Source organism: Lynx canadensis, chromosome C1, assembly GCF_007474595.2.
Source record: "Lynx canadensis isolate LIC74 chromosome C1, mLynCan4.pri.v2, whole genome shotgun sequence".
Taxonomy (NCBI): domain Eukaryota; kingdom Metazoa; phylum Chordata; class Mammalia; order Carnivora; family Felidae; genus Lynx; species Lynx canadensis.
This window is the reverse complement of record NC_044310.1, coordinates 32028367-32055596: the sequence shown is the minus strand read 5'-3', so window position 1 is coordinate 32055596 and position 27230 is coordinate 32028367. Positions and strand designations below refer to the sequence as shown.

General features: G+C 50.0%; 1 protein-coding gene across 2 annotated transcripts in view; it reads left to right on the top strand.

Moving 5' to 3' along the window:
- Positions 1–27230, top strand: part of HIVEP3 (HIVEP zinc finger 3) — a 95218-nt gene that overhangs the window by 21982 nt on the left and 46006 nt on the right. For both annotated transcript variants that reach the window (XM_030328167.2, XM_030328166.2), the window contains exons 2-3: positions 13652–19265; positions 23237–23382. In XM_030328167.2, coding sequence (XP_030184027.1) covers positions 14208–19265; positions 23237–23382 — 5204 coding nt within the window. In that variant the 5' untranslated portion in view covers positions 13652–14207. The remainder of the gene's footprint in view (positions 1–13651; positions 19266–23236; positions 23383–27230) is intronic.

The window sequence follows — 27230 nt, the reverse complement described above, 5'->3', positions numbered from 1 at the left end:
ATAAATATTTGCTCAGGGCACATGGCCACCCAGCTACGGACTGCATTTCCAAGGCCTTCTGGCAGTGAGGGGGGGCCACGTGGCTACTGCCACCTGAAATAATGTGTCCAGTTCCCAGTCTTGCGATCCCTTTTCCCTTTCCTGCTGACCAGAATGTAGACACGATGGTGGAAGTTGGAAGCCAAATGCTGTGGATGACAGAGGAGCAAGCGCAAAGAGACTCACACTGTGAAGCCACCATATCAGCCCATGGCCACTTACACTCAGGCGTACACAAGACAGAAATAAACCCCTGTCTTATCTAAGCCACTCTTGCAAACGGGTCCTCGTTGCAGGAGCCAGAACTTGTATCCTAGCACGTATACCAAATTCACAATGTAGTCCTGCATTCACAGATACGTATGGACAGCCAGGATGACCAAACATGAGGGGGAAAAAAAATAGCAGAAGGAGACGGCCTAAAATGGAAAAAAGAAAAAAAGAAGAGCTCATTCCAGATGAAGCAGATTGTTCAAAAATAAGAGACCCCTAAAATAAATAATCGTTAGTATCCCTGGCCATAATTGAGATTATTTCATGCAACAGTAAGGAACCAGTTGCTCTGAAATGGAATAATCAGAGAAATAGGAAATAATAGGGAAAAATAGGAAATACTCAGAGGAAAGGAAACAATTATTGAAAATTAACACTACAACTCCTGAAAAAAATTCGGTGGGTGGAATGAATGACACAATTGATACGGATGAAGGCCAAGTTGATCATCTAGAAGTTAAAACTAATATCCCAGAATGTAGAGCAAAACATCCAGGAGAAAAAAAAAATTATATCCATAGAGACCAGATTTGGAGGTTCCGTATCCATCAAATAGGAGATCTAGGAGCAGAAACTACATACAATGGCAGAGGGAGAGGGGGGGATAGAAATAGTCAGCAATATAACAAAAGAAATTTCCCAAGTGGAAGAAACACCTAGAGATTGAATTCAAGATAGGAATTAATGAAAAGGAACATTTAGACCTGTCTTGTTGAAATGTTGGAATATCAACAATGAAAAACAAAAAGCTTCCAGAGAGAATAAGATCTTACATCGGCATTTCTCTTCAGTAAAACAAGATGCCCAAGGAGAGTGGAGCAGTGCCTTTAAAACTGTAGAGGACATTGATTTTGAACTACAAATTCTATCCTCTCAAACTTTGACATCAAAATATTTTTTTTATGTGTAAGAGTTCAGAAAGCTCATTACTCAGTCATCTGTATTTTTCTGGGGAGAAACATGAAAATGAAAACCTCCTGGAGTTATTTCTCTCAATCAAAAAAGGAATCCAAAAAGGTGATGACGTGCAATTCAAGAAGTGAAGGAAGCCGTAAATACTTTAGAGGAAGATGGGTTGGTTCTTGACTTACGGTAGACTTTTCTTGTCACGAAGTTTCAGTCATGTGGAATTACATTTCTTTTTCTTGAGTCCATTCATACTAAGTGGTTCCCCAGGGAGTGGTATCTTCACAATCATATTGTTGATTAGCTTCAATTTTTAAAATTCACCCAAGTCTATAGGCTAGGCTTAATTATAGAAGAAGCGTGCTATGAAAGTTGGCAATGGAAGAGTAATAATATATAACTAACAAAAATTTGAAAGTAGGTAGAGGAAAGGAGGTGGAAAGAAGAGAGTGCGGACACGTTTCTTCATTGTTCACGACAGATAGTGGAGAGATATTGTCTAAAGCTGACAGACAAGGAAACTGCCCTTTAAGGAGATTATTGGAAGATGTTAAAGGCAACTGCGAAGGAAACAACCAAGATGTGACTGTCAAACATGGTGGGATGGTTGGAAGGAAGTTGGGGAGAAGTAACAAAAAGTGACAAAAAGTTACTCAGCTTTCATAGCAGGGAGTCAGTACCATAACTGAGTGAGGATGGTTTCAAATTCTGGGGCCTGGAAGATACTGGACTTTGGGGAGAGTAATAATTTTAGAAGAAATGGGACTCCATGGCCGCACAAGTACTGCGTCGCATCAGTACCTGCTGCCACACAACACACCTATTTTGTGACTCCAGGCATCAGATGTGTCACGACTGTGGGAAGGCTCATTCGTTCGTGCAACAAATGTTTATGGAGAGCTCACTGAAACAAACAGATCAGAAGCCTTATTTGATTCGTGTCCTCAGTGGCTTCCCCCACCCCTGTGCTCTGAAGACCTGACCTTCTAGCAGTGCTGGACTGCCTGCCTCCTCACACGCTCGAGGTTCACCCCAGCACCGTCCTGCCTTTGCCACACTAACCCACACTTGGACTTTTCTGCGTGGCGAAATCCCTTCGTCCTTCAGAGCCCAGTGTACCTTCCCTAAAGCCTACCCTCAGGAATTCTCCCTCCACCCCCAACCTGTACTCAATCTATTACCATCATGGCGTCTACCCCACCTTGTTACCTGGTTTTATTTGTGTCTCTCTCCTTATAGGCTTTGTATCTTTAGGTGCAAAGTCCATGTCTTTTTTTTTTTTAATTGAGTCATAACATACATACAATTACGTACACATATCTGAAGTATACAATGCCAAGAGTTCTTACATATATACACTTATGAAATATATACATAACCAGATCGATATATGGAACATTTCTATCACCCCAGAAATCTCCTGCATTTCCCTTCCTAGTCAGTATCCACCTGCCCCACCAGAGCTAAACTAACCACTATTCTGATTTCTAATACCATAAAATTCGTCTTGCCTATTCTTACACTTCAATTAAGTGGAATTATACAGTATATAGTCTATTGTGTCTGAATTCCTTATTATTATATCTGTGAGATCCATCTATATTTTTTCTGTAGCAGAACTTTGTTCTTTTTTATTGCTATGTAATAATTCTTGTATGAATATGCTGCAATCTATTCATCCATTCTATTCGTTGTTGGCATTTAGGTCTCTTCTAGTTTTTGGCTATTATGGATAAAGCTACTATGAACAGTCTCGTTTGTGTTTTATGATGGATAGATATATGCACTTATGCGGGATATCTTCTTGGGAGTGGAATTTTGGGGTCATGGGGCGGGCGTGTGTTTGGCATGGAAGATTTTGCCTATCAGTTGTCCAGGCGGTTGTGTCTACTTACCTTCCCACCAACGGTGGACAAGAAGAGTTCAGTTGCTCCACATCCTTGCCAACATTTGGTACCCTTTTGTCTGTTTCGTGTTAGTCATTCTGGTGAGCGGGGGGGGGGGGTAGATTTAATTTATATCTCCCTAAGAGTAATGGTGCTGACACCTTTTCATATGCTTATTGACCATTTAGATAACCTGTTTTTTTAAATGCCTGTTCAAACCTTTTGCCATTTTTTAAGGTTGTGGTAAAATACATATAACATAAAATTTACCTTCTTAACTGTTTTTGAAGTTCAGTAGTGTTAAGGATTTTCACATTGTTGTGCAACGTGAATGAATCTCCAGAATTCTTTTCATCTTGCAAAACTGAAGCTCTATACTCATTAAGCAACAATTTTCCAACCCCTTCCCAGCCCCTGTCAGCCACCATTCTTTCTGTCTTTAGGAATCTGACTATTCTAGTATCTCATATAAGTGGAATCATACAGTATTTGTTGTTTTTGTTTGTTTGTTTTTGTGACTGACTTCTTTCTCTTTTTGTGTGACTGGCTTATTTCACTTAGTATAATATCCTCAAAGTTCATCTACGTGGTAGAATGTGTGAGAATTTCCTTCCACTTTAAGGTGGACAGGATAATATTCCATTGATGTATATACCACATTTTGTTTATCCATTCATCCCTAGTGAACACTTGGGTTATTTCCAACTTTCGGCTGTTGTGAATAATGCTACTATGAACATGAGTGGACAGATACTTCTTTGAGACTCTGATTTCAGTGTTTTGGAGTTTATACCCAGAAGTGGAATTGCCAGATCATATGGTAATCCTGCTTTTAATTTTTTTGAGGAAGTGCCGTACGGTTTTATAAAAGCTATCCCATTATACGTTCCCATCAACAGTACACAATGGTTCCAATTTCTCCACATCTTCGCCAACACTTGTTATTTTCTGTTTTTTGTTTTTGTAGGGTAGTTATCCCAATGTGTGTGATGTGATATCTCATGGTTTTGATTTGCATTTCCCTAATGATTAGTGATATTGAACATCTTTTCCTGTTTGTTGACCATTTGTATATCTCCTTTGGAGAAATGTCTATTCAAGTCCTTTGTTCATTTTTTAATCTGGTTTTTTGGTTTTTGCTCTTGAGATGTAGGATTTCTTTGTGTATTCTCGATACTAACCCCTTCTCACATATGTGATTTGCCAATATTTTCTCCCATTCTATAGGTTGCCTTTTCACTCTGTTGGCTATGTCCTGTCCTGCGCAAAAGTTTTAAATTTTGATTAAATCCAGCTTATTTTTACTTTGATTGCCTGTTCTCTTAGTGTCATATCCAAGAAATCATTGCTAAATCCAATATCATGAAGTATTCCCCCTATGTTTCCTCCTAAGAGTTTTATAGTTTTAGCTCTTATGTTTAGGTCTTTGATACATTTTGAGTTAATTTGGGCCATTTTTAATTGGGTTGTCTGCCTTTTTAAACTCATTTTTAGGACTTCCTATATTCTAGATGAGTCCTTTGTTGAATAAGTATCACAAATATCTTCTCCCAGTCTGTGGTTTGTATTTTTACTCTATTACGTTCTGATGAACAGAAGTTGGGTGTTTGGCTCTGAGGATTTTGCCAATGTTCAGAAAGTTTTCTGCAGAAGTTTTTCATTTTAATGAGGCCCAATTTACCAATCCTTTCCTTTATGATGATGTGATTATGCATTTTGTAAACTGTGTAAGAAATCTTTGCTGGCCCCAAGTTCATGATAATATATTCTTGTGTAGTCTTTTTTTTTTTAATTTTTTGTTTTTAACGTTTATTTATTTTTGAGACAGAGAGAGACAAAGCATGAACGGGGGAGGGGCAGAGAGAGAGGGAGACACAGAATCGGAAGCAGGCTCCAGGCTCTGAGCTGTCGAACTCACGGACCGCGAGATCGTCACCTGAGCTGAAGTCGGACGCTTAACCGACTGAGCCATCCAGGCGCCCCTCTTGTGTATTCTTCTATTAGCTTTATCACTTAATCTTTTGTATCAAGGCTGATCATCTTTTCATGTTAACTTATGTGTATGGTAGGGGTAGGGCCCAAGGTTCATTTTTTTTTCCTGCATAGATATTCAGTTGTTTCAGCACCATGTATTGAAAAGACTATTATTTTCCCCACCAAATATAATAGCACCTTAGTTACAAATCAGGTAATTATATATGAGGGCGTCTGTTTCATTACCTTGTTGTTTCCATTGATGATTTTTTTTTTTTTGGTCTCTCCTTGTGTTGGTACCATACTGTGTTGATTACTGTAACTTTAGAGTAAAGTCTATAATTTATGTCTGTTTTCATATTGCTGGTCTGGCATTGAGAAGGCCCATGTAATGCTTGCAGACTGAGTGAATAAATGAACAAACGAGTTGTAAGATGATCATTGTAACTCCCATATCACTGCTAGTACAGTTACATTCATCCTGCCATGTGGGCAAGAATGATATGGACCACAGGTAGTCCCTACTTTTGTCATTGTCCAATTTTAGAATGCACCATATATGCTGCCCAGTCTCTCTGGTCATTTTTCTTTATATAGTTTATTCTATAATGTGTGTGTGTGTGTGTGTGTGTGTGTGTGTGTGTGTGTGTTATAGTATAGTCTATCAATTGCCCTTCATAGTAGACCAAAGAACCTTAACAACCCAGGAGGCTTGTAGACAAGAGTTCCTTTTATACCATGGTCATTTTTGTAGAAACAAAAAAACTATCCAAGGGACAGCTAGAGACCTGCTGTAAACTAATGAGAGCAGGCCACGGCCAAATGTGGAGTGCAGGTGTTTCCTAGGCAGTGTTGATGACAGACTGGCAGAACGCAATGGCCAGAAGACAAGTCTGCCCTACCCGGCCCAGCTCTCGATTCAGGCTCGTTCTTCCCTAAGCCCTTTGACCCACAAGTACTGCCTGGACCACTTAGATAAGCAGGTCGAGTTAAGTTCAGAGGCTCACCAGCTCTCACCAGCATCCAGAAACCTCTTTTAATCTTTACCAAACAAGGTGGATATACATAAATGCTGAGTTAGGTAAGTGGATAGATAACAAGATTTATAACAATAGAGAACTTAGAAGATTAATGAACTACAAGCATCTGGGGGTTCACCAGACCCTTACGGAGGCCAGACTACAGCCCCTGACTGTGGTTCATTTTCAATGTCAATGGGTGCAAGACTTAAACATTGTAGATACTTTTCTAGATAAAAGGGGGAAACAAAGCTCTTAACAAGGCCAGCCCACATGATGGCAAGGAAGGCTGCTAAGAATAGCGTTTACTTACCCATGTGTTAGGACTATGACTGGAATCCAAGTTCTGTCTTCCAGGACTCTGCTGCCTTAAAGGGTGTCTACTGCAGAGATCACCCAATGGCCCAGGTTCAGGTTCTGGCTGTGCCATTACCAGCTTCGTGATTCTGTGCCCGTGTCCTCATCTGTAACATGAGAATGGCAATGGTCCCTGCCTGATAGAGCTATTGTGTGGAACAGGCGGAAAGCCCCAACACATGATACGAGTTCAGCTGTCAGCCTAGACACAGGACACTGGTTAGGACTCATGCCTGAGTTGTCACAACCACACATACTCAGGACTAAGTCTGGCCTTCCCCGGGTCTAATGGAGCAGAGTTCTGTCTGCATTATTTCTTGGTCTTGACTGTAAAACATGTTCCTGCTTTCCTCAGGGATGTTGCTGGAGACCTTGTCTGCCCTTTGATGTCAGTTCCACCTTGGTCCCTGGGTGCTCTAACAGGAATACAAGCAGCAGCCTGGTGTAACTCACCCGGGAATGCCTAGGTTTCTCTTTCTTATGAATAGACTTTGCTCTTTGACCAGTGAGCAGAAATTCCAAGCCCTGTCTGGGTTTTGGGGTTAGGAAGGAGGAGAGAGAAAAGTAGGCTTGCAGAAACCACAGTCATCCAAGGGAAATGATTTGGGAGCCTCCCAGACAGTGAATAATGTACTACTCACTGGAGGGAAAGCATTTATCAAGAAACGCAGCCCTGAAGTGAACAGAGTCATGCAGAGTGGTTTACACATGGGGAAGAGAATTTGGTGCAAATGGAGGTGGCTGTAGTTAACCAGGAAGACTTCCTGGATGGGCTCTGGGAAGGAAGATGAAATCCATCTGGTCCCTTGTGATCAAGGTCAGCACTCTTGGGGGGGGGGTTGCTGGGTGGCAGTCTGCTCTCGGGGTTCAAAGCCTGCCTCTGCCCTTTCTTGTGTTATCTGAAGCAATGAGTGTCAGTTCGTGGAGCCTTGCTTGGTCCTCTCATCTGCAAAAACGGGGACCTGAGTGAGGATCAATATGTTAATCTTTAGTATAGCCTGGGGACATGGTAGATGCTCATTTAAGTATTTTGAAAATATTTTCAATATTTTACTCAGTGCTGGGGCCAGTGCCAGGCACTAGAAATAGGAAGATGAATAATGCCTAGTCTCTGTCCAGTCTGGGAGAGACAGGTTTGCTGGGAAGATGCTGATGAACTGGTTAAGCCACAGGCCTGACATCCTGGGCTTCTTAAGGAAGCCCCCCTAGCTGACAAATTCGGTTAGTGGAAAACTTCATCCCAACATAGGCAGTCCGTCAGACCCTGGTAGTACCTATTTTCCAAGAGTGAATCCAGGCCAGAGCGTGCATGTGTGTGTGGTTGCTCTGAAAACCTGATCCAGCCGAGAAGTTGCCTCTGGCCACCCAATGGGATGGACTGTGCCCTCCACCTGCTTTCCAAGGGCCGAGGGCCAGTACTAACCCCAGCTCACTTACAAGATGTGTGGCACAACTGAGCCTTCAGTTTGGGCCTTTTTGTTGTTGTTATTCTAGGACGTAGGAGGGAATGTGTGGAAGCTCCTGCCTGTGCCCTGAACTCACCCCAGCACAGTGTGGGGTCCTTGCCCAGACACTCTGGATTCAGGAGCCCCAAAGCCCTGGCTGGGGCAGAGGCCACAAACTCAACATTCCCTGTGGCAACGTTCCAGCCTCCCATGCTCTGCATATGTTGTACTTCCCTCCTAGACTAGAATCCCTTCCTTCCAAATCTAGCCATCAATATTTTCCCCATCTTTCAAGGCCCAGCTCAAACACAACTTCTTCTGGGAAGCACTCCCTAAATCCTCTGTGGGATTAGCATTCAGATTCCTTTCCCTGTTCCCTGGGCAACAGCAGTGTGTAAACGCAGAGAGGTCAAGAGCATGCCAGTTAGAGGTGATGCACAGTGAAAACTGCAGGGTGGAGAGAGAAGGCTTGGGAAGGTGGGGTGGGGTCTGTTGGAGCTGACATGCCCGTGGCTGAAATCTCCCTACAGTGGGGAGCTATTGAGAGTTCTTGACAGAGGGAAAGGCTGGGTGAGGTTGGCAACTGAAGAGATTTCTCTTCCCACAGTGAATGGTGGGGTGTTGTGGGGAAGGTTGGGAGCCTAGAGGCAAGGTGATTAGTTTTAAGAGGCACTTAGAGGAGTTTTTCTGTAGAAAAGAACAGTGTATGTCAGAGTTACATGGAGAGATTTGTAAAAATGTGGATTCTGGGGCCCTTTTCCCAGAGCTTCTGTTTTGGTGGATCTGGAATGGGGTTAGAACCTGTGCTTTTAGAAAATGTCCCAGGGCATTTCAGAGGGGTGAGGTGGATTCTGAATATTGATGTCTTAACATCAATAATGATGTTAGGACAACTGGATACCTGTATTGGAAAAAAATTAAGCTTGACCCTCCTTCATTCCTTATACAAAAATAAATGCCAAATGGAACCAAGATCCAATGGAAAGGAAGTAAGCAGAAGAGGGAAGGATGGAGGGAGTGAGGAATGGAGAAACAGAAGAGTGGAGGGGCAGAGGGAGGAAAGAAAAAAATTAAACCATAGAGGAACCAGAAGAAATCAGGTGACATTCTAGAAAATAATCTTGGACGTGAAATCTAAAAGTCCAAAAGGGAAAGATTGACTCTGCATTTGACCATGTAGAAACCAAACTTTTCTTTTTTTTTTTTTATTTAAAAAAAAAATTTTTTTTTAACGTTTATTTATTTTTGAGACAGAGAGAGACAGAGCACGAACAGGGGAGGGTCAGAGAGAGGGAGACACAGAATCGGAAACAGGCTCCAGGCTCTGAGCTGTCAGCACAGAGCCTGACGCGGGGCTCAAACTCACGGACTGCGAGATCATGACCTGAGCCGAGGTCGGCCGCTTAACCGACTGAGCCACCCAGACGCCCCAGAAACCAAACTTTTCTGTTGAGAAAAGTTAAAGACTACCGCTAGATAGAAATATTTGCAGTTAGTTATAAAAAGGATGAAAATGCCCAGTATCTAAAGAGTTTACATAAACCAATAAGAAAAATATAATTTTTAGAAACATACACAAAGGATATGAAAGATAATCCCCTGAATGAAATAATGGGTTAATAAGTTTATGCAGAACCCTAAGCTTCACTAGACATCAAGAAACACAGATGTAAGGAAAATAAGATATCATTGTGGTCGGCAGAATAATGACCCCCAAAGATGTCACACATCTTAATCCCTGAACCTGTAAGTATGTTACCTTTTGTGGCCAAATGAGTTTTGCATGTGTGATTAAATTAAGAGTCTGCAGGTAGGACATGAGCCTGGATTATCCAGGTGGGCCCAATGTCATTACAAGAGTCCTTACAAGGGAAAAAGAGAGGCAGGGTAGTCAGCATTCATGATTCAGTGTGAGAAGGATATGGCCGCCATTGCTGGATGGGTTTGAGGACAGAAGGGACCCTGTGCCAAGGGATGCAGGCAGGCTCTAGAAGTGGGAAAAGGTAATAAAAGCGATTCTTCCCTGCAGCCCCTGGTGAGAAGAAGGTTGGGAACGTAGCCCTACCTTGATTTTAGCCTAGTGAAAACCCATGTCAGACTTCTGACCTCTAGAACCATAAGATGGTAAGTTGGGTTGTTTTAAGGCACTGTTTGTGATAGTTTGTGACAGCAGCAGGAGGAAGCTAACACAACTATTTTGCCTCTCATGTTAGGAAATGTTAAAGAGTTTGGTTATATTCTAGGTAGGAAGGAGTTTGGAGAAACAGTCCTGACACGCAACTGGCGGGTGTGTAAATTTGTGCCTTGGGGAGAGCTATTTGTCAGGACCCAGCAAAAGCTTCAGGGTAAATTCCTCTTGGCCAAGTATTTCCCCTTCTAGGAATTTAGCATGTGGTTACACTTACACGAGTCTGCAGAGGATATTCTAATGCTTTGTGGGTCTCCAGCCCCAGCACCCTGCTCTCTTCCCTGTTGAGCTGACAGCTAGACTTATGGAAGCTTCCAGAAGTGGAGGCTGAGTTGTCTGATATGGTAACTTGCTGGCTCTTGAAGCTCAGTTTCTCCTTGTGGTTCGAAGCTGGTTTCTAAGCCAGAGCTCTCTGAGGGCTGTGGCCTAAGTGGCAGACAACACAGACCCCATGGCCATTCTGCCACCATCATCAGGTGATGCCTTTCCTCCCTCTGGCCCCAGTTAGCCAGGCTCCTGGACCCTGTCAGCAAAACCCTCTGCCTCTGACCTTATGTCATGACTTTGATAAGTACCAATTCTCTGGAGAAGCAGCTTTTTCTCTGTTACTTCAAGTTTATATTAAAATTTTACACGTACCCTCAGCGTAGAAGGGATAAAAGAACCATTTTCTTGGTGTCACTTGGTCACAGTGATTAGAACTTGTCCTTCTAGGGGTGCCTGGGTGGCTCAGCCAGCTGAGCATCTGCCTTTGGCTCAGATCATGATCTCATAGTTTATGAGTTTGAGCCCCGCGTCGGGCTCACTGCTGTCAGCCTGTCAGCACAGAGCCTGCTTCAGATTCTCTGTCCTCCTCTCTCTCTGCCCCTCCCCAACTTGTGCTCTCCCTCTCTCTCTCTCTCTCTCGCTCTCAAAAAATAAATGAAACACTAAAAAAATAAAAGACATGGGCCTTCTAAAGGAGTTAAAATGTTAAGAAAGTGTTCATGCCGGTCTGAATTGCAGTCCATTCCAAGACTGAAGCCTTCTTAGTTCTCGAAGGTTTGCCCCATGTCTATACCCGTGGTTCCAGCTGCCCCCTCCCACTGCCCCTTGTATTAAGCAACTCAGACCTGCCATGAGGTACAATCAAAGCAGCAGAGAGCACTGGCCCAGGAGCCTGAGGGCAAGTGTGGCTCTGCACTGGTCATCATCCCCCGTGGCTCGGGTACCCTGCTGAAGAGGGAAAGGATGGGCCTTCCAGCTCACAGGCCTTACTGACTCCATGGTGTGGACATGCCCTGGTCGCTCCTCCCTCAGAGAGTGCGGGCAGAAGGGCCCTCTCTATAAAAGCACCAGGCCCAGCTCACAGGTAGAGGCTGGCTGCTGACCCTGGGCATGTAGTGCCGGCCCAGTGAGTCACCTGATGACACAACAGTCACCTAACTGTCTTCCTCATCCACCCACCCCTCCGACCTGGCCTGCGAGCTGCTCCAAACCTCAGCCGTTGGGACGCTTCCCCACCTACCCCTGGAGAGAAGGGAGGACCATAGGGCTCAACAATGTTAGTGTCCTCCTTGGCCAACTGACCCCCACTCAGACTCAGTCATGCCACAGGGTTCCATCCATCCACCGGAAGAAGCAAAGCTTACCAGTAGCTAGTATTTGGGGGATGCTTTGACATCCTTGCATGAATGGGTCAATAGAAACAGTAAGTATAGTAGACCCTTTATGATCCACACACAGCACCCAAGGGTCCCCACCAGGTGCAACCAGGCCCAGGAGTTCCAGCCAGGAGAATAGTTCTCTGTCCACACTACAAATGACCTCTCTGCCTCGTCCTAACTTAGGTTAGATAAGCGAGGCCCTGGGGAATGCCATCATGGTGGTCTTCTCAGCCTTCGCTGGGCTCCCCATTTCTCCTTTCCAGCAGCCACAGCAAGGTCATAGTGAAAGCTGGAAGACCTCCTTTGCTGTTAAGCCTCTAGACACCTGCAGATACTCTCCAGGGATATGGCCATGCCCCTTGGGGCCAAGCCATTGCTTTCATAGAACATGGAGCCATAGACTGCTGTGTCCATTGAGCCGCAGAAGGCGTAGAGGGCATTTATTCATTGAGGGACGAGCCCTGACCAGGGGTTGGGAGGCACAGGGTGTTCTGGCCCCGCTTGCCATCCCTGTGCAAGATTAAGGGAAAATCACATTATCCTTCTAGCCTCAACCTCTTCATGTGTCAAGTGAGGGGATTTGACTAGACACGCAATCTCTAAGAATCCATTAGGAGGCCATAGTGGGATTTCAGCCCCCAGAGCAAAGCTGAAAAGTTTGCAGCAGACACCCTGAGACAGCGCTTGTGCCTGGTTTGAGTCACAAAGGTGACTATTGATTATAAGGGAACCATTGTTCCAGCTTGCCTGGGACAGCCCTGGTTGGTTCCCATTGCTGCTCCGTAGTTGGTAATAGTGCCTCTTTCACTCTCAAAAATGCCCCAGTTTGGGTGATATCTTACCTGGCCGCCCTACTGATGGTGATATGAGAAACGAGACTCGTCTGCCTTCCCCATACTCAGCCTGCCCTGTGAGGATGCCTCCTCTGCCTGAGTTACAGGAGGCCTTTGACTTGCTCAAAGAACAGCCCTGGCTGCGTTGTGACCTTCTGTTGGCAAAAGTCAGTCACCCTGTTTGCCCGGGGGATGTCGTTTGAAGACGGAGGTGACCTTGTGCACCATTCACTGCCCCTGTCTGAAGTGCACATGAAAAAGCTGTTTTCAAGCAAGACTTTGCTTCCTGCAAAGAACTTAGATATTTCTTCCTCTCTGGCTGTAGGGACTCTGACGGACCACATCTCCCTTTCCTCTTTGACTGCTAGGAAAAACTGGAGGAACCTGCCAGAATGATCCTCCTAGCTATTTCTTGATGGAGTAGTCATGGCCATGTTAGACTGTGAGCCTCCACAGCCTGGGGTGGTGGTTTTACCTTCAGCATGAAACCCAGGCTTGGGTCAGCAAGGGAGACGCAAGCCGTGAATGGTGCCCCTCCTGGCCACCTTCAGAGCGCAGGGCCAGAGAGAGAATAACGCTAACCAGGGAAAAACCTATCCCTTGGAAAGCTCATCCCCGAATAACACACCGGCACCTCCCCCTGCACCACAGGAGGACCAGCTGTAGGACAAACCCACCTTTGTCTCGTGGCATCTATATCCACTAACATGTTGGACTCCATCACGGCCCTGAAGCACAGTTGAGGCAGGACTTGATATTATCCCATTTTACAGCTTGGGCAGCTGAGGCTTCGCAAGCTGACCCTGCCTCAGAGGCCTCCCATCCCCAACTGCCCTGCAGTTCCCGGAACACCACAGGTGACATTCGAGTCACCCAACACCACCGTGAATGCGGGTGAGGGAGGTTCGGACCATTGCTTGGGTGCTTAGAGTCAGGGGCTGTGACTTCTGGTCGAACCTCCCTGGTTAACCTTGTAGGGATATCAGCACATCTCACAGACTCCTGCTGCACGGGCCGTGGATAAGTTGCAGTAACTGTCTCTTCTCTTGTGTGTGTATTTCTGTGTGTGTGCTTTTGTCAAACAGAAGAGCGTGAATTCCCCTCTGCGGCCACTGATCTCCAACACGGGACCAGAGGGGAGCAGGGGCCGGCCGGAGCTGCCCGAGGCGCCCAGCGTGGCTTGTCTAGTGCGGGGACCAGGGATGATCGGGCCGTGCACACAGATGTCTCCAGCCTCCAACCGTTCGCATAGCACACAGGGGACTCGTGGGTGGCCATTTGCCACTGCCAACTGAAACACTAGGATGGCAACGTTGACATCCTTCGTGACGTTTCCAGGACAGACATTCAGGCAGAAAGTGCTGGCGCATTTTCTGTCTTCGAAGTAGAGGGCCATGCCTCACCAGTGTGAATAGTTTGGGCCCCGATGACCTCCTCTGAGTCCGCTCGCAGCCAGTGACACTCGCAAAAAAAATAAAATAAACAAAAAACAAAACTCCCAAAGCCCATCTTGGGTTTGGCTTCCGGCAGCTCTTGACCAATGTGGCCAAAGCCAGACGCCTCCTTGGGACACTTGGATTATTCATAAATGCAGCCTGCCCCGACCCTCCCTGAATAGCATCTGAAGTCTCTGCGGAGGTCATGGATCCTGAACAAAGTGTCAAGGGCACCAAGAAGGCTGAGGGAAGTCCCCGGAAGCGGCTGACCAAAGGAGAGGCCGTGCAGGCCAGTGTTTCGTCCAGTGCCCCGTACCCAGGCAGCGGCACGACTGCCACCCCAGAGGGCCCCCTCCAAGAGCTCCTCGCCCCGCAGCCCTTCCCGGGCCCCTCGTCGGTTCTTAGGGAAGGCTCTCAGGAGAAAACAGGCCCTAAGAGGTCCTCCATTGAAACCTCCGTCCCCATCTCGAAGCTTCCGCAGCACCCTCTGACACCAGCATTCATGTCGCCCGGCAAACCGGAGCATCTCCTGGAGGGGTCCGCGTGGCAGCTGGTCGACCCCATGAGACCTGGACCCTCAAGCTCCTTCGTGACCCCTGGGCTCCATCCTCCAAGCCAGCTCCTGCCTTCCCACGCTTCCATCATCCCCCCCGAGGACCTGCCTGGCATCCCCAAAGTCTTTGTGCCCCGTCCCTCCCAGGTCACCTTGAAGCCCCCAGAAGAGGCGCCCAAGAAGGAGAGGAAGCCGCAGAAGCCCGGCAAGTACATATGCCAGTACTGTAGCCGGCCCTGCGCCAAGCCCAGCGTGCTCCAGAAACACATCCGCTCGCACACGGGCGAGAGGCCCTACCCCTGCGGCCCCTGCGGCTTCTCCTTCAAGACCAAGAGTAACCTGTACAAGCACAGGAAGTCCCACGCCCACCGCATCAAAGCCGGCCTGGCCTCCGGGGTGGGCGGCGAGATGTACCCCCCGGGGCTGGAGATGGAGAGGATCCCGGGGGAGGAGTTCGAGGAGCCCACCGAGGGGGAAAGCACAGACTCAGAAGAGGAAACAGGCACCACGTCTGCCCACCCCACAGAGCTCTCCCCCAGGCCCAAGCACCCCCTCCTGTCCAGCGGCTTGTACAGCTCTGGGAGCCAGGGCTCCAGTCACGACCGCTGTTCCTTGTCCCAGTCCAGCTCAGCCCCGTCGCTTGAGGACCCCACCCCGTTCTCGGAACCCTCCTCCGAACACCCCCTGAGCCAGAAACCCGAAGACACCCACACGATAAAGCAGAAGCTGGCCCTCCGCTTGAGTGAGAGGAAAAAGGTGATGGACGAGCAGGCGTTTCTGAGCCCGGGCAGCAAAGGGAGCACGGAGTCTGGATATTTCTCCCGCTCCGAGAGCGCCGAGCAGCAGGTCAGCCCCCCGAACACCAACGCCAGGTCCTATGCCGAGATCATCTTCGGCAAGTGCGGGCGGATCGGGCAGCGGACCGCCATGCTGACGGCCACGTCCACGCAGCCCCTCCTGCCGCTGTCCACCGAAGACAAGCCCAGCCTGGTGCCTTTGTCTGTGCCCCGGACGCAGGTCATAGAGCACATCACCAAGCTCATCACCATCAACGAGGCCGTGGTGGACACCAGCGAGATAGACAGCGTGAAGCCGAGGAGGAGCTCGCTGTCCAGGCGCAGCAGCATGGAGTCCCCCAAATCCAGCCTCTACCGGGAGCCCCTGTCGTCCCACGGCGAGAAAACGACGAAGCCCGAACAATCACTGCTGAGCCTCCAGCACCCGCCCAGCACCACCCCCCCTGTGCCTCTGCTGAGAAGCCACTCAATGCCTTCCGCCACCTGCACCCTCAGTACCCCCCATCACACCTTCCGAGGTAGCTACTCGTTCGACGACCACGTCACCGAGTCCGAAGCCCTGAGCCGCAGCACTCAAGTGCTTACCTCCCACCCCCGGATGCTCAAGCGCCAGCCGGCCATCGAACTACCTTTGGGAGGGGAGTACAGTTCCGAGGAGGCCGGGCCCAGTAGCAAAGACACAGCCTCCAAACCCGCGGACGAGCCGGAACCCAAGGAAAGTGACCTCACCAAAAAGACCAAGAAGGGCTTGAAAACGAAAGGGGTGATCTATGAATGTAACATATGCGGTGCTCGGTACAAGAAAAGGGACAATTACGAAGCCCACAGGAAGTACTACTGCTCGGAGCTGCAGATCACAAAGCCCGTCTCTGCAGGTGCTCACGTGTCCCCAGAAGCCGAAAAGAGTCAGGCTGAGCACGAGCCCTGGTCCCAGATGATGCATTACAAGCTGGGGACCACCTTGGAGCTCACTCCGCTGAGGAAGAGGAGGAAGGAGAAGAGCCTCGGGGATGAGGAAGAGCCGCCTGCCTTTGAGTCGACTAAAAGTCAGTTTGGCAGCCCCGGGCCCTCCGATGCTGCTCGGAACCTTCCCCCGGAGTCCACCAAGTCACCAGCAGAACCGAGTAAGTCAGTGCCCTCCCTGGAGGGACCCACGGGCTTCCCGCCGAGGACTCCCAAGCCAGGGTCTGGTCTCGAGTCAGGGAAGGAGAGGAGAACAACGTCCAAAGAAATTTCCGTCATCCAGCACACCAGCTCCTTCGAGAAGTCCGACTCCCTGGAGCAGCCCAGCGGCCTGGAAGGGGAAGACAAGCCCCCGGCCCCGTTCTCCTCACCCCCGCCTGCCCCACACGGACGCTCCGCCCACTCCCTGCAGCCCAGGCTGGTCCGCCAGCCCAACATCCAGGTCCCCGAGATCCTGGTGACGGAGGAGCCCGACCGGCCAGACACGGAGCCTGAGCCACCTCCCAAGGAGCCCGAGAAGACAGAGGGATTCCAGTGGCCCCAGCGCAGCCAGACGCTCGCCCAGCTCCCTGCAGAGAAGCTGCCCCCTAAGAAGAAGAGGCTGCGCCTGGCCGAGATGGCCCAGTCATCGGGGGAGTCCAGCTTCGAGTCCTCCGCGCCCCTGTCTCGCAGCCCCAGCCAGGAGAGCGGTGTCTCTCTGAGCGGGTCCAGCCGCTCCGCCTCCTTCGAGAGGGATGACCACGGGAAAGCCGAGGCCCCCGGGCTCTCGTCCGACACGCGCCCCAAACCCTTGGGCACCCACATGCTGACCGTCCCCAGCCACCACCCGCACGCCCGAGAGATGCGGAGGTCAGCCTCAGAGCAGAGCCCCAACATTTCCCACTCCGCCCACATGACCGAGACACGCAGCAAATCATTCGACTACGGCAGCTTGTCCCTGACAGGCTCTTCGGCGCCGGCCCCAGCGGCTCCCGCTGCCCCGGCGGCCCCCACAGCCCCGCCAGAGAGAAGGAAATGCTTTTTGGTGAGACAGGCCTCTCTGAGCAGGCCTCCAGAAACTGAGCCAGAGGCCGCCCCCAAGGGACGACAGGAGAGCGAGGAACCAAAGCCCTCATGCAGTAAGCCTTCCGCCAAAAGCTCACTGCCCCAGATTTCCTCGGCGGCCACCTCGCACAGTGGGCACCCGGGAGGCAAGAGCCAGGGGCAGGACAGACCCCAGCTGGGGTCCACTCCGCCCTACACAGAAGCTCTGCAGGCGTTCCACCACCCCGTTGCCCAGCTCCCCCTGCATGAGAAACCCTACCTGCCCCCACCCGTCTCCCTCTTCTCCTTCCAGCCCCTCTTGCAGCACGAGCCAGGACAGTCTTCAGAATTCTTCTCCACCCAGGCCATGTCCAGCCTCCTCTCCGCCCCGTACTCCATGCCGCCGCTTCCTCCCTCCTTATTTCAAGCCCCGCCACTGCCCCTCCAGCCCACCGTTCTGCACCCGGGCCAGCTCCACCTCCCCCAGCTCATGCCTCACCCAGCCAGCCTCCCCTTCCGGCAGCCCCCTTCGTTTCTTCCCGTGCCGTACCCTGCCTCATCGGCACTCTCTTCTGGATTTTTCCTGCCTCTGCAATCCCAGTTCTCGCTTCCGCTCCCCGGCGACGTGGAGAGCCATCTGCCCCAGATCAAAACCAGCCCGGCCCCGCTGGCAACGGGAACCGCCGGCCTCTCCCCCAGCACAGAGTACAGCAGCGATGTCCAGCTGTCCCCCGTGGCTCCCCCGGCCAGCTGCTCGGCACCCACATCAGCCCCCCCGCTGACCCTGCCCGCCTGCCCAGACACCATGGTATCCCTGGTTGTGCCCGTCCGCATTCAGACCAACATGCCGTCCTACGGGAGTGCCATGTACACCACCCTGTCCCAGATCCTGGTCACCCAGTCCCAGAGCAGCTCAACAACCGTGACTCTTCCCAAGTTTGAGGAGCCCCCGTGCAAAGGGACAACTGTGTGTGGGACGGATGTGTACGAGGTCCGGCCTGGGTCGGCTGGGGTGAGCGAAGAGCAGAGCAGAGGTTTCCCGACTCCATACTTGAGAGTGCCTGTGACATTGCCCGAAAGAAAAGGCGCCTCCCTGTCCTCGGAGAGCGTCCTGAGCCCGGAGGGGAGTTCTTCAACGGTCGGGGGGAGCAAACGTGTCCTTTCACCAGCTGGCAGCCTTGAACTTACCATGGAAACCCAGCAGCAAAAAAGGGTGAAGGAAGAGGAGGCTTCCAAGGCAGATGAAAAACTTGAGCTGGTAAAACCGTGCAGCGTGGTGCTCACCAGCACGGAGGACGGCAAGAGGCCGGAGAAATCCCACTTGGGTAGCCAGGGCCAGGCCAGGAGGGAGCTAGAAACACTGTCCAGCCTATCCTCAGATCCGTCTGACCCAAAGGAAATCAGTCCCCTTCCTCACTCCTCGTTGTCCCACGTGACGGCCGCAGGCTCAGAGGCTTTGAAGGAATATGCTCAGCCATCCGCTAAGCCTCACCGAAGAGGGCTGCCCTCACTGAGTGTGAAGAAAGAAGATTCCAAGGAACAACCTGACCTCCCTCCACTGGCACCTTCCAGCTCGCTGCCTCTGTCAGAAACGTCCCCCAGACCAGCCAAGTCGCAAGAAGGTACGGACTCAAAGAAGGTACTGCAGTTCCCCAGCCTCCACACGACCACTAATGTCAGTTGGTGCTATTTAAACTACATTAAGCCAAATCACATCCAGCATGCAGATAGGAGGTCCTCTGTTTACGCTGGTTGGTGCATAAGTTTGTACAACCCCAACCTTCCGGGGGTTTCCACTAAAGCTGCTTTGTCCCTCCTGAGGTCTAAGCAGAAGGTGAGCAAAGAAACATATACCATGGCCACAGCTCCGCATCCTGAGACAGGAAGGCTTGTGCCATCCAGCTCCCGCAAGCCCCGCATGACAGAGGTAAGTCTGCCTTGTTCTCCTTCTCCTTGCTGTATTGCTGAAGCCTGTGCTGAGCTTTTAAAGGCGCACTCTCCTCCAGTTCTATTTGCATAACTAGAGCAGAACGAGTGGGCAGATTTCCTGTGACTGACCACCGTATGAGAAAACATATTTATTGGGTTTCTTTGTGTGTCCCTCATCGTCAGACTAGATACATTTCGATAAAGTAAGCTTTAAAGTGATCCTTCTTTCCCATTAGTAGCTTCTATTGTAAAAGCAAAGACACCATCTGAGTCAGAAAAAAAAAAAAAAAAAAAAAGAAAAAATCTCCAAAAGACTGAATCGGAAACCTTGGCTGATGGGAAAGTCTGCAGCAATTTGAAAACTTTATGACACTGCCCACGTTCCTTCCTTGTCCTGTCAGCCTTTTCCTGCTTTTCTTATTCTCTACACCTGCTATTTCCATTCTCTGGTTACCACTCAGAATCCTCCCACTCCCAGAGTTTCTAGAATTTGGCACAAACAACTCCTGAAATATTTCTTCTTTCTTTTCCACGAGCTGGCTGGAAAAGAAAGTGTTGGCTGCAATGCTCCCCGTCACCAGTAGGGGGCAAGATCACTCACAGCTGTGCTGTGTGGCAGCACCTTTCCCTAGGGGTTCACATGTACTCCTCCGTTGCCTCTGATCTGAGGCTGCTCCAGGAGCCATAGAGTGACCCCTGCAAGTTCAGGAAATTGGAAATTTGATATTTCCAACTTTGCTTCAGATACCCAAACAGCTCCATACCCTGATAAGGCCAGCCTAAGGACCCCGGCCGTGCCATGTCGGCCGATTGACATTGTTCTGTCGATTGAGTAGCCTCCGTGTGCCAGGCGCTGTGCTGGGCCCTTGAATCCAGTCAGTGGTTATTTCTACTTATGAGGCAGGAGGACCATCCCCTCTCTATAGGTGAGGGACCCGAGGGTCAGGGGTGAGAGAAGTCAAGGCCATATATGGTAGATATTTGGCAAGCCCAGAATTTGCACTTAGATCTGACTCCAGAGACTCAATTTTTTCTTCTTCCAAATATTTGAGGAAAGAAGGCCGTAAAAGTGACTGCAAATTTTAAAATGTTCATCAGTGTGTCTTCAGGCCAGATGCTTTGCTCAAATCAGGCATAAATCCACTAAACTAAATTCATCTTACAGATAAATGAACAAAACTGTGTTCTGGAACTTCTCCTGTGTTTGCGTCCTCCTCTTCTATCATTGAGTGAAATTTGTGCACTGAGTTTGTCCTTAGCTCAGCTGGATATGCTTCACAGGATTGTTTCCCAGATGTATTCTCTGACCGTCCTGTCAGTCTACAGACGTCCCTAAATGAGATTTCCACTTTTGCCATAAAGTGGCAAATCATGACTGATTTGCTCTCCTGTGTATCTTGCTGGCTACGTCTACTCCCAAAATGCTTTTATACTTATATTCATACTTACAGCTTCTTGTGCACCTGCTGTGGGCCAAGTGGTGTGCTAGACTTCACTTTCATCCTCACAACCACCTTGAAAGTTAGGGTACTACATCACCATTTTATGGATGAGAATGCCAACGCACAGAGAAGTTAGGTAACCTGTACGGGGCTGCATGGGACATGGCGGGGCCTGGATTCAAAATTAGACCTCACTCCAGAGCCCTTTCAAATGATCTGGGCTGCCACCCCGCTTTAACGACTGTATACTAAAAGGCCATTTACGAAAAAGTAAGAGTTAATTTAGCTTAATGGAGTTCAGCAGTCTTTTGCTTAAAATGCCGCTTTCATAAAATGAGCTGAAACCTGCAAACTTTTTCTCGGAATAACTCAACAGATTCACTGGCAGATTTCCTGCCAGAAGTGCGCCAATCTGGTGCGTTAATATTAACTGCATGGCCCACTGCTTGATGCCTTGCTACAATTACACCTCTCTCTCTCTCTGGCCACTGCTTGCATATCTCCCGTGATGGGGAGCTCACCCCCTCTTGGTACAACCCAACCTATCTTTGGACAGTGCTCCAAGGAAGTTCTTTACTGTACTGAGCTTGTAGCTTCTGTTCTCTGTTAGTAGCTCTGAAAAGGCCCTTCAGGTTATCTTAGCATTTTAAAGATCTTCCAAACTGTCTTCATGAAGGTCTAGGTCACCCTGTCGGGTTTGACTTTGGTCATAGGTACTTTTTTCTGTACATAAGCCCGGGAGGAACTCAAGCTTATACAAAAGTTCATGTGGGAGCCACATTCCAATCATTCCCCAGGTTTCTCCTGCTTCTTTCTCCTTGGGGATCATTTTGACAACCACATATAGCAAACAGAAGGAATAAGGATTCCAGTGTCAGGATTCCCAGATTTGAATCCCACTGCCTCGCTTACTAGCTGTGTGACCTTGGGCCAGCTACCTACTCTGTCTGTGCCTTGGTTTCCTCATCTGTAAACTAGAGATACCAAAAATACTTAGCTCATAGGACTGTGGAGATAAGTAAGTGAGTTAAAATATACAAAGTGTGTTTAGAACAGTACTTGGCACATTGGCACTCAATAATCGTTTTTATGATTGAAAGACAATCGTATTATTGTCTTTAAAAGCCAACATGGAGCCCTGGCCCACCTGCTCCGTTCCAGCAGTGTCTCCTGATAGAGTGGTTCATTGCCACCCAAACCAGCCTCCTCCAGCTTAGCCCAGACATCACAGCTGGTTGTGAGAGAGAAGTCATCCATCGGCCTGGGGGAGGCCCCTTGCTCATTCTGTGGGTGGCCCAGATGGCAGGCTGAGATAGGAGTGAGAACAGCAACTCTGGAAACCCATGGGTATTACACGAAGTCAGCTGCCTTCTGCCAAAGCCGCGGTCCATAGCCTCACTTGATTTCCCATCTCCAATTCTGAAGGGACTGTTTGGTGGGGGGGGGGGGGGGGGGTCACTGAGTCATAGGCATTGGCCCTGACCTGGATCTTCAGGATGATCTAAATCCCCTCAGAGGTGAGCTAAACCCAGAAAGATGAAGTAATCCACCCAAAGGCAGCACGCACTAGCCCATGTGGAGCCAAAACTCAGATTCCCTGATGCCCAACCAGCTACCTTTCTGCTCAGCCCAACCCACCTTTATAGCGGCAGGTGTCATGGCTGCCACAGGAGCCTGGGGCTTAGATCACCCCCGCCCACAGAGACATGGTTGCTTCTCCCACTGGCTGTAAACCTGACCTTGATTGACAGCAGCATAAATGAGGGCGAGAATCTCACTCCTGGCACCGTGGGCCCCAGCCCCCAGCCCAGCATCACTGCTCCCTATTCAAGGGTATGCCCCCACCTGCTGCTGCCATCAGAGGGTCTAGAGGACCTGTTGCTCTCATGAGCCAGCTCTCCCCACTGGGGCCCACAGCTCTGTGAAAAGATCAGGTTCCCTCAGACTACCAGCCAGAGCCTGCACACCCCCCTCCAGGTGCATGCCCATCAGTGAGCATGGTCAGGGCCCTCGAGACGCCTGCACTCTGCTCCCAGCAATGTCCTTAACTTGGAGGGTGACCTTGACTTCCTCATCTATAAAAGAGAACTGGACCAGTTCATCTCCAGGATGGAGTCTTCATTTATTTGCTCCGCATTCCTTACCCATCCTCTCTGAGGCAGGCCCTGTTTTGGGTGCTGGCATGACCAAGGACACCAGCATAAGGACCTGTCCCCAGAAGGTCCTAGACTAGTGTGAAAGGAAAGGCAAACACAGCTCCCGTGGGAAAGCCTGGTCTTCCCAGGAGAAGGACCTGGTCGGAGTCCCAGTTTTGACACTAACCACGTGGCCTTGAAGAAGGGGCTTCACCTCTCTGGGGATCCATTTCCTTCTTTCTGCAAACTGCAGCTACTAACACATCTGCACAGGGTCGAGGGAAGAGTAAGTGAGCTACACACAGTTAAGAGTAAGCGTGCAGTGCCATCAAAGGCACCGTTCTATGACTACCGTTTAACAGCAGTGATTTTGTCATTCTGCGGTGGGCCAGGTTCACCTCCCTTCGCTGGTTTCCCCGGAAGGCCAGAAAGATCTAGCTAGAGTGCAGAAGTCAGAAGAGAAGCGAGGGAAGCCGGAGGAAGATGCTCCTGCCTCCAAAAGAGGGGAGCCAGCGAGGATCAAAATCTTCGAAGGAGGGTAAGAATCACGTTTGGTTTGCAATATTTGGTTCTGCTTCCTGTAGAGTAAGAGGTGGCACCGTCTGTGTTGAGCGGCGGTGAGCGTCTCTCCCGGTGGGGCTGTGCCCACAGGTGCTTGCCCGCAGGCGCCACGTTCGTGGGACTCGAAGACCACCTCGGTTTCAGAACGCCGGGCTCTCTGGTGGGGGATGGGAACGGGGCGTCTGCTGAGGACTGGAGCAGTCTGGGTCTTTCTCCAGCCGCTTTGTTCTCCTGATGCTGGCTGGGTTTCTAGTCCCTGCATTGGGGCCGCTAGTCGTCTCCCAGGTCCTGTCTGGACTGCCATTTACCTTGGTGCGTGTTCCCCCCAAAATCACCTCTGTCCTGCCCAAGCGGCCACCTTGGCCTGCCTGGTGTCCCACAGGGGACTCGGGCTCTGCCCGCAGGCTGTTTGCAGGGCTGATAACGAAGGCAGTGCTCCCACCAGCTGTCTACACCCGTCTCCATTCTGACTGGTCGGGGTCCAGGACTTATCGGTTGGTCAGTGTTTGGAATATCACCCCTGGTGTTTTACCTTTGGTGCTTGTCTTTGGAAACCTAATGATCCAAACATCTCAGAACTCACACTCTGGGGCCCTCTGGGCTCTGGAAGGGTACCTTGTTTTGGACTTGCTTTGTGGAAGTTTTGTGCAAGCTGTGTTCTATGTGACCATGTGTTTGCTCCCCGGGATATGGGTGTCTGTAAGCAGATCCTGTGGTGTCTGTCTCAGGGTCCTGTGTCTGTGTCTCCAATGTGATCAATGCAGCCCTCCTCGTACCCAGTCCCAAGGGACAACGGCATGAGGGAAAACCTACCTTCCAAGAAGGACAGTCCTCATGGACACCAGCCAACACGGGGTGTCACTGGGGGCCCGCCATTCCCTAGCACCTGGAGGTGCCGAACTCACAAGGTCAAAGCGGGAGGTGCTGGACTCCTCTCTTGGTTGGGGAAAACAGAGGCGGCCAAGTTCCCGGTGGCAGTGGCCAACAGGGGCTGTCAGCAGAGGGTGTTTGGAAACGAAACTTGGGGAGTTGGGTTGTCACGGTGACATCGAGGGGGTTGGGGATGACAAAAAATGGCAGTGGTAAGAATACCACCCTGTAGGGCAGAAACATCCCACCCAGAATTCCAATAGTGGCTCCATTGGGAAATACTTGATCAAAGGTTTTTCAAACTACTGACCCTCTTTCCAACTGGGGACAGACCAGTTTCCTCTCCTGCTATTTGAATAGAGCGCCCTCTTGTGTCTCTGTGTTCTCATATCATTGGGTACTTAAAAGGCCCCCTAAGACTTCATCCAAGGATTGATGCTTCTGGTCACAGGGACTTGCCTTCTTTCCTCTTGCTTCAAGGGACGCCAGGGTGGCTCAATCCGTTAAGCGTCCGACTCTTAATCTCAGTTCAGGTCTCGATCTCAAGGTTGTGAGTTTCAGCCCCGCGTTGGGCTCTGCGTTGGGTTCTGCGCTAGGCATGAAGCCTTCTTAAAAAAAAAAAAAGAAAAGAAAAGAAACAAGAAAATCGCCTTGCAAAAGAACTGTCTGTGAGGCCCTGAGGGGCCGCTGAGTGATAGCTGGTGTGCACAAAGAGGCTTGCTTCTTCCCTGAGAAGCAGCTGCCCCCAGACTGGAGGTCGGGTCCCCGAGGCGGCTCCCTGCTGCCCTTGTTCCCCTGGGAAGCCTGAGCTCCGGAAGGACAGCTGGCAGGAGCCTCCCCTGATCCCGGTTAGTTCACATCTCCAGCTACGTGCTGGAGTCTCTCTGCCACATGGTCGGCCTTCAGCTGAAACGTGGAAGGTTACACCCGAGTCCCCTTCTCTTCCTACCGCCTGGGCATCGGTGCCCCCCCATTGTCCCATCCAGGTTGCCATTTAGTCCCACCTGCTCTCTTCCAGAATCTCCCTCTCTTTCCAGGTCCATCCTCCCTGCCCCTCCCACTTACCTCTCTTCCGCTCAGACAAGCCCTCACGTCTCCAGCTCGGTTTCCTCATGTGTTAGAGGGAAAAAACAACATGCTCTGTTGATCGGCGGAGGATCCTGTGCTATGCCACCCATGGGCCGTGGTTCATGGCACTGAGCATTTTGTCACTACCGTACCCATCTCATGTGTCTCCCTCCAGGATGATCTCGCTCTGTTCCACAGGCTGTGAGACATGTCCTCCTCACTCCCTCAGCTTGTCACATCCAATTTGAGCGCTTCAGGGTCATGTAGTGTCACCCGTCAGATTCTCTTCTCCCGCAGCCCAGCTGTCCCATCTGGGCCCTCGCTGCACCTCCCACGCCCCACTTCTGGTGACCCCTCTATATCCATGGTTCTCTGGGGGCTGGTATCACCCCCCCAGGAATGTTTGGAAATTTGGAGAGAGTGTTTTAGGTTGCCATATACCTGGGGGCACCTCCGGCATTTCATGGATGGAGTCAAGGGTGCGACCATCCATGCAACCAAGCACAAAACCACTCAAACTGCCAGGGATGTCCCCCACCCAGAAAATGACTATGCCCTTCCAGCAGACCCATCTGAGGTCCACAGTTTTGTCTTAGATCCCTGTCTTCCTTTTTTCTTTCATTTTCTTCCCCTCCTCCTCCCTCTCTGCCTCCTCCTCCTCTTTTTTCTTCTCCTCCTCCTCCCCCTCCTTTCCTTCCTCCTCTCCTTCCTTTTCCTCCTCCTCCCCCTCCTCCTTCTTTCCCCTTCTTCTCCTTCTCCTTCTCCTTCTCCTTCTCCTTCTCCTTCTCCTTCTCCTTCTCACAGCAAACATTTATATTTCACTTCAGGACACATTCAACAAGGGGTTCTGTTCCTAAGAACCACTAAGGCATCTAGGGTGACAGAGACTGAGAAAGGAAGATGAAAAATAGCCAGTTATGCACTGCCTCCTACAGCTTCCACCCAGAAGCTTCTATTTTCTTGCAATGGCCAGGGCAAGCCCCGCAGCCTCACCTGCTGCGTGGGGGAACCAGAGGTACTTGGTTGGCAGCACTGACTACTCCGGTGGCTTTAACATACATCTGCAACTTGTTTTTACTCAACAATGTTTTCGAGATGTATCCTTGTTGATTCACATAGATCTGATTCATAGCAGTAAGTCAATAAGCCAGACACAAAGAGTAGATACCATGGGATCAACACTCATGAGTCTTTTTATCATTAATCAAGCTACTCACCAGTCTCCCTACCTTCTTCTTGACCTCCAACCCAGCAGTTGATCAATTAATCAATCCATCAAGGTGGGGCCATTTATTCAGTGTCTTGTGGGTGCTCTGGGCCCGAAGATACCCAGAGCCAAGGGGATAAACCATGGTTCTGCTCTTAAGGTGCTTGGTGAGTGGTTCAGGTGGTAGCACAAGGCTGAGGTGTGGATTGCTCGTGTTGAGATGCTCACAGCAGACAGGGATCCCTGGGTCTAGAGCAGCCAGAAGAGGCTTCCCGGACAGGGTGGGGCTAGGCCTGGAAAGGTGGGTGAGACTGGGACAGGCCAAGAGGGAAGGTAGCTCAGTCAGCAGTCTGAAAGTAATGGCGACCCACGTACTTGGTCAGACTGATTTCTTTTGGCCTGAAGTGTTCTCCCTTGTCATCACTTATCTCCTTGGTTTCAAACATTGTCACTGCACCAGTGGCACTAAATCTGGGTCTCCGGCTAGAACCTCATTCCTGAACTATACGCCCTTGCTTCTGATGCTTCCTGGGCCCCTCAACTTCAGCATGTACTGACCAAGCCACCAACAGAATCTTCTTCTACATCCAGACCTTGGATGATGTACTCAGACGTTCACACTCAAAGCCTAAGTATCATCTTGGACACCTTTTCTCCTGATCCCCCCCACCTTCCAGTTA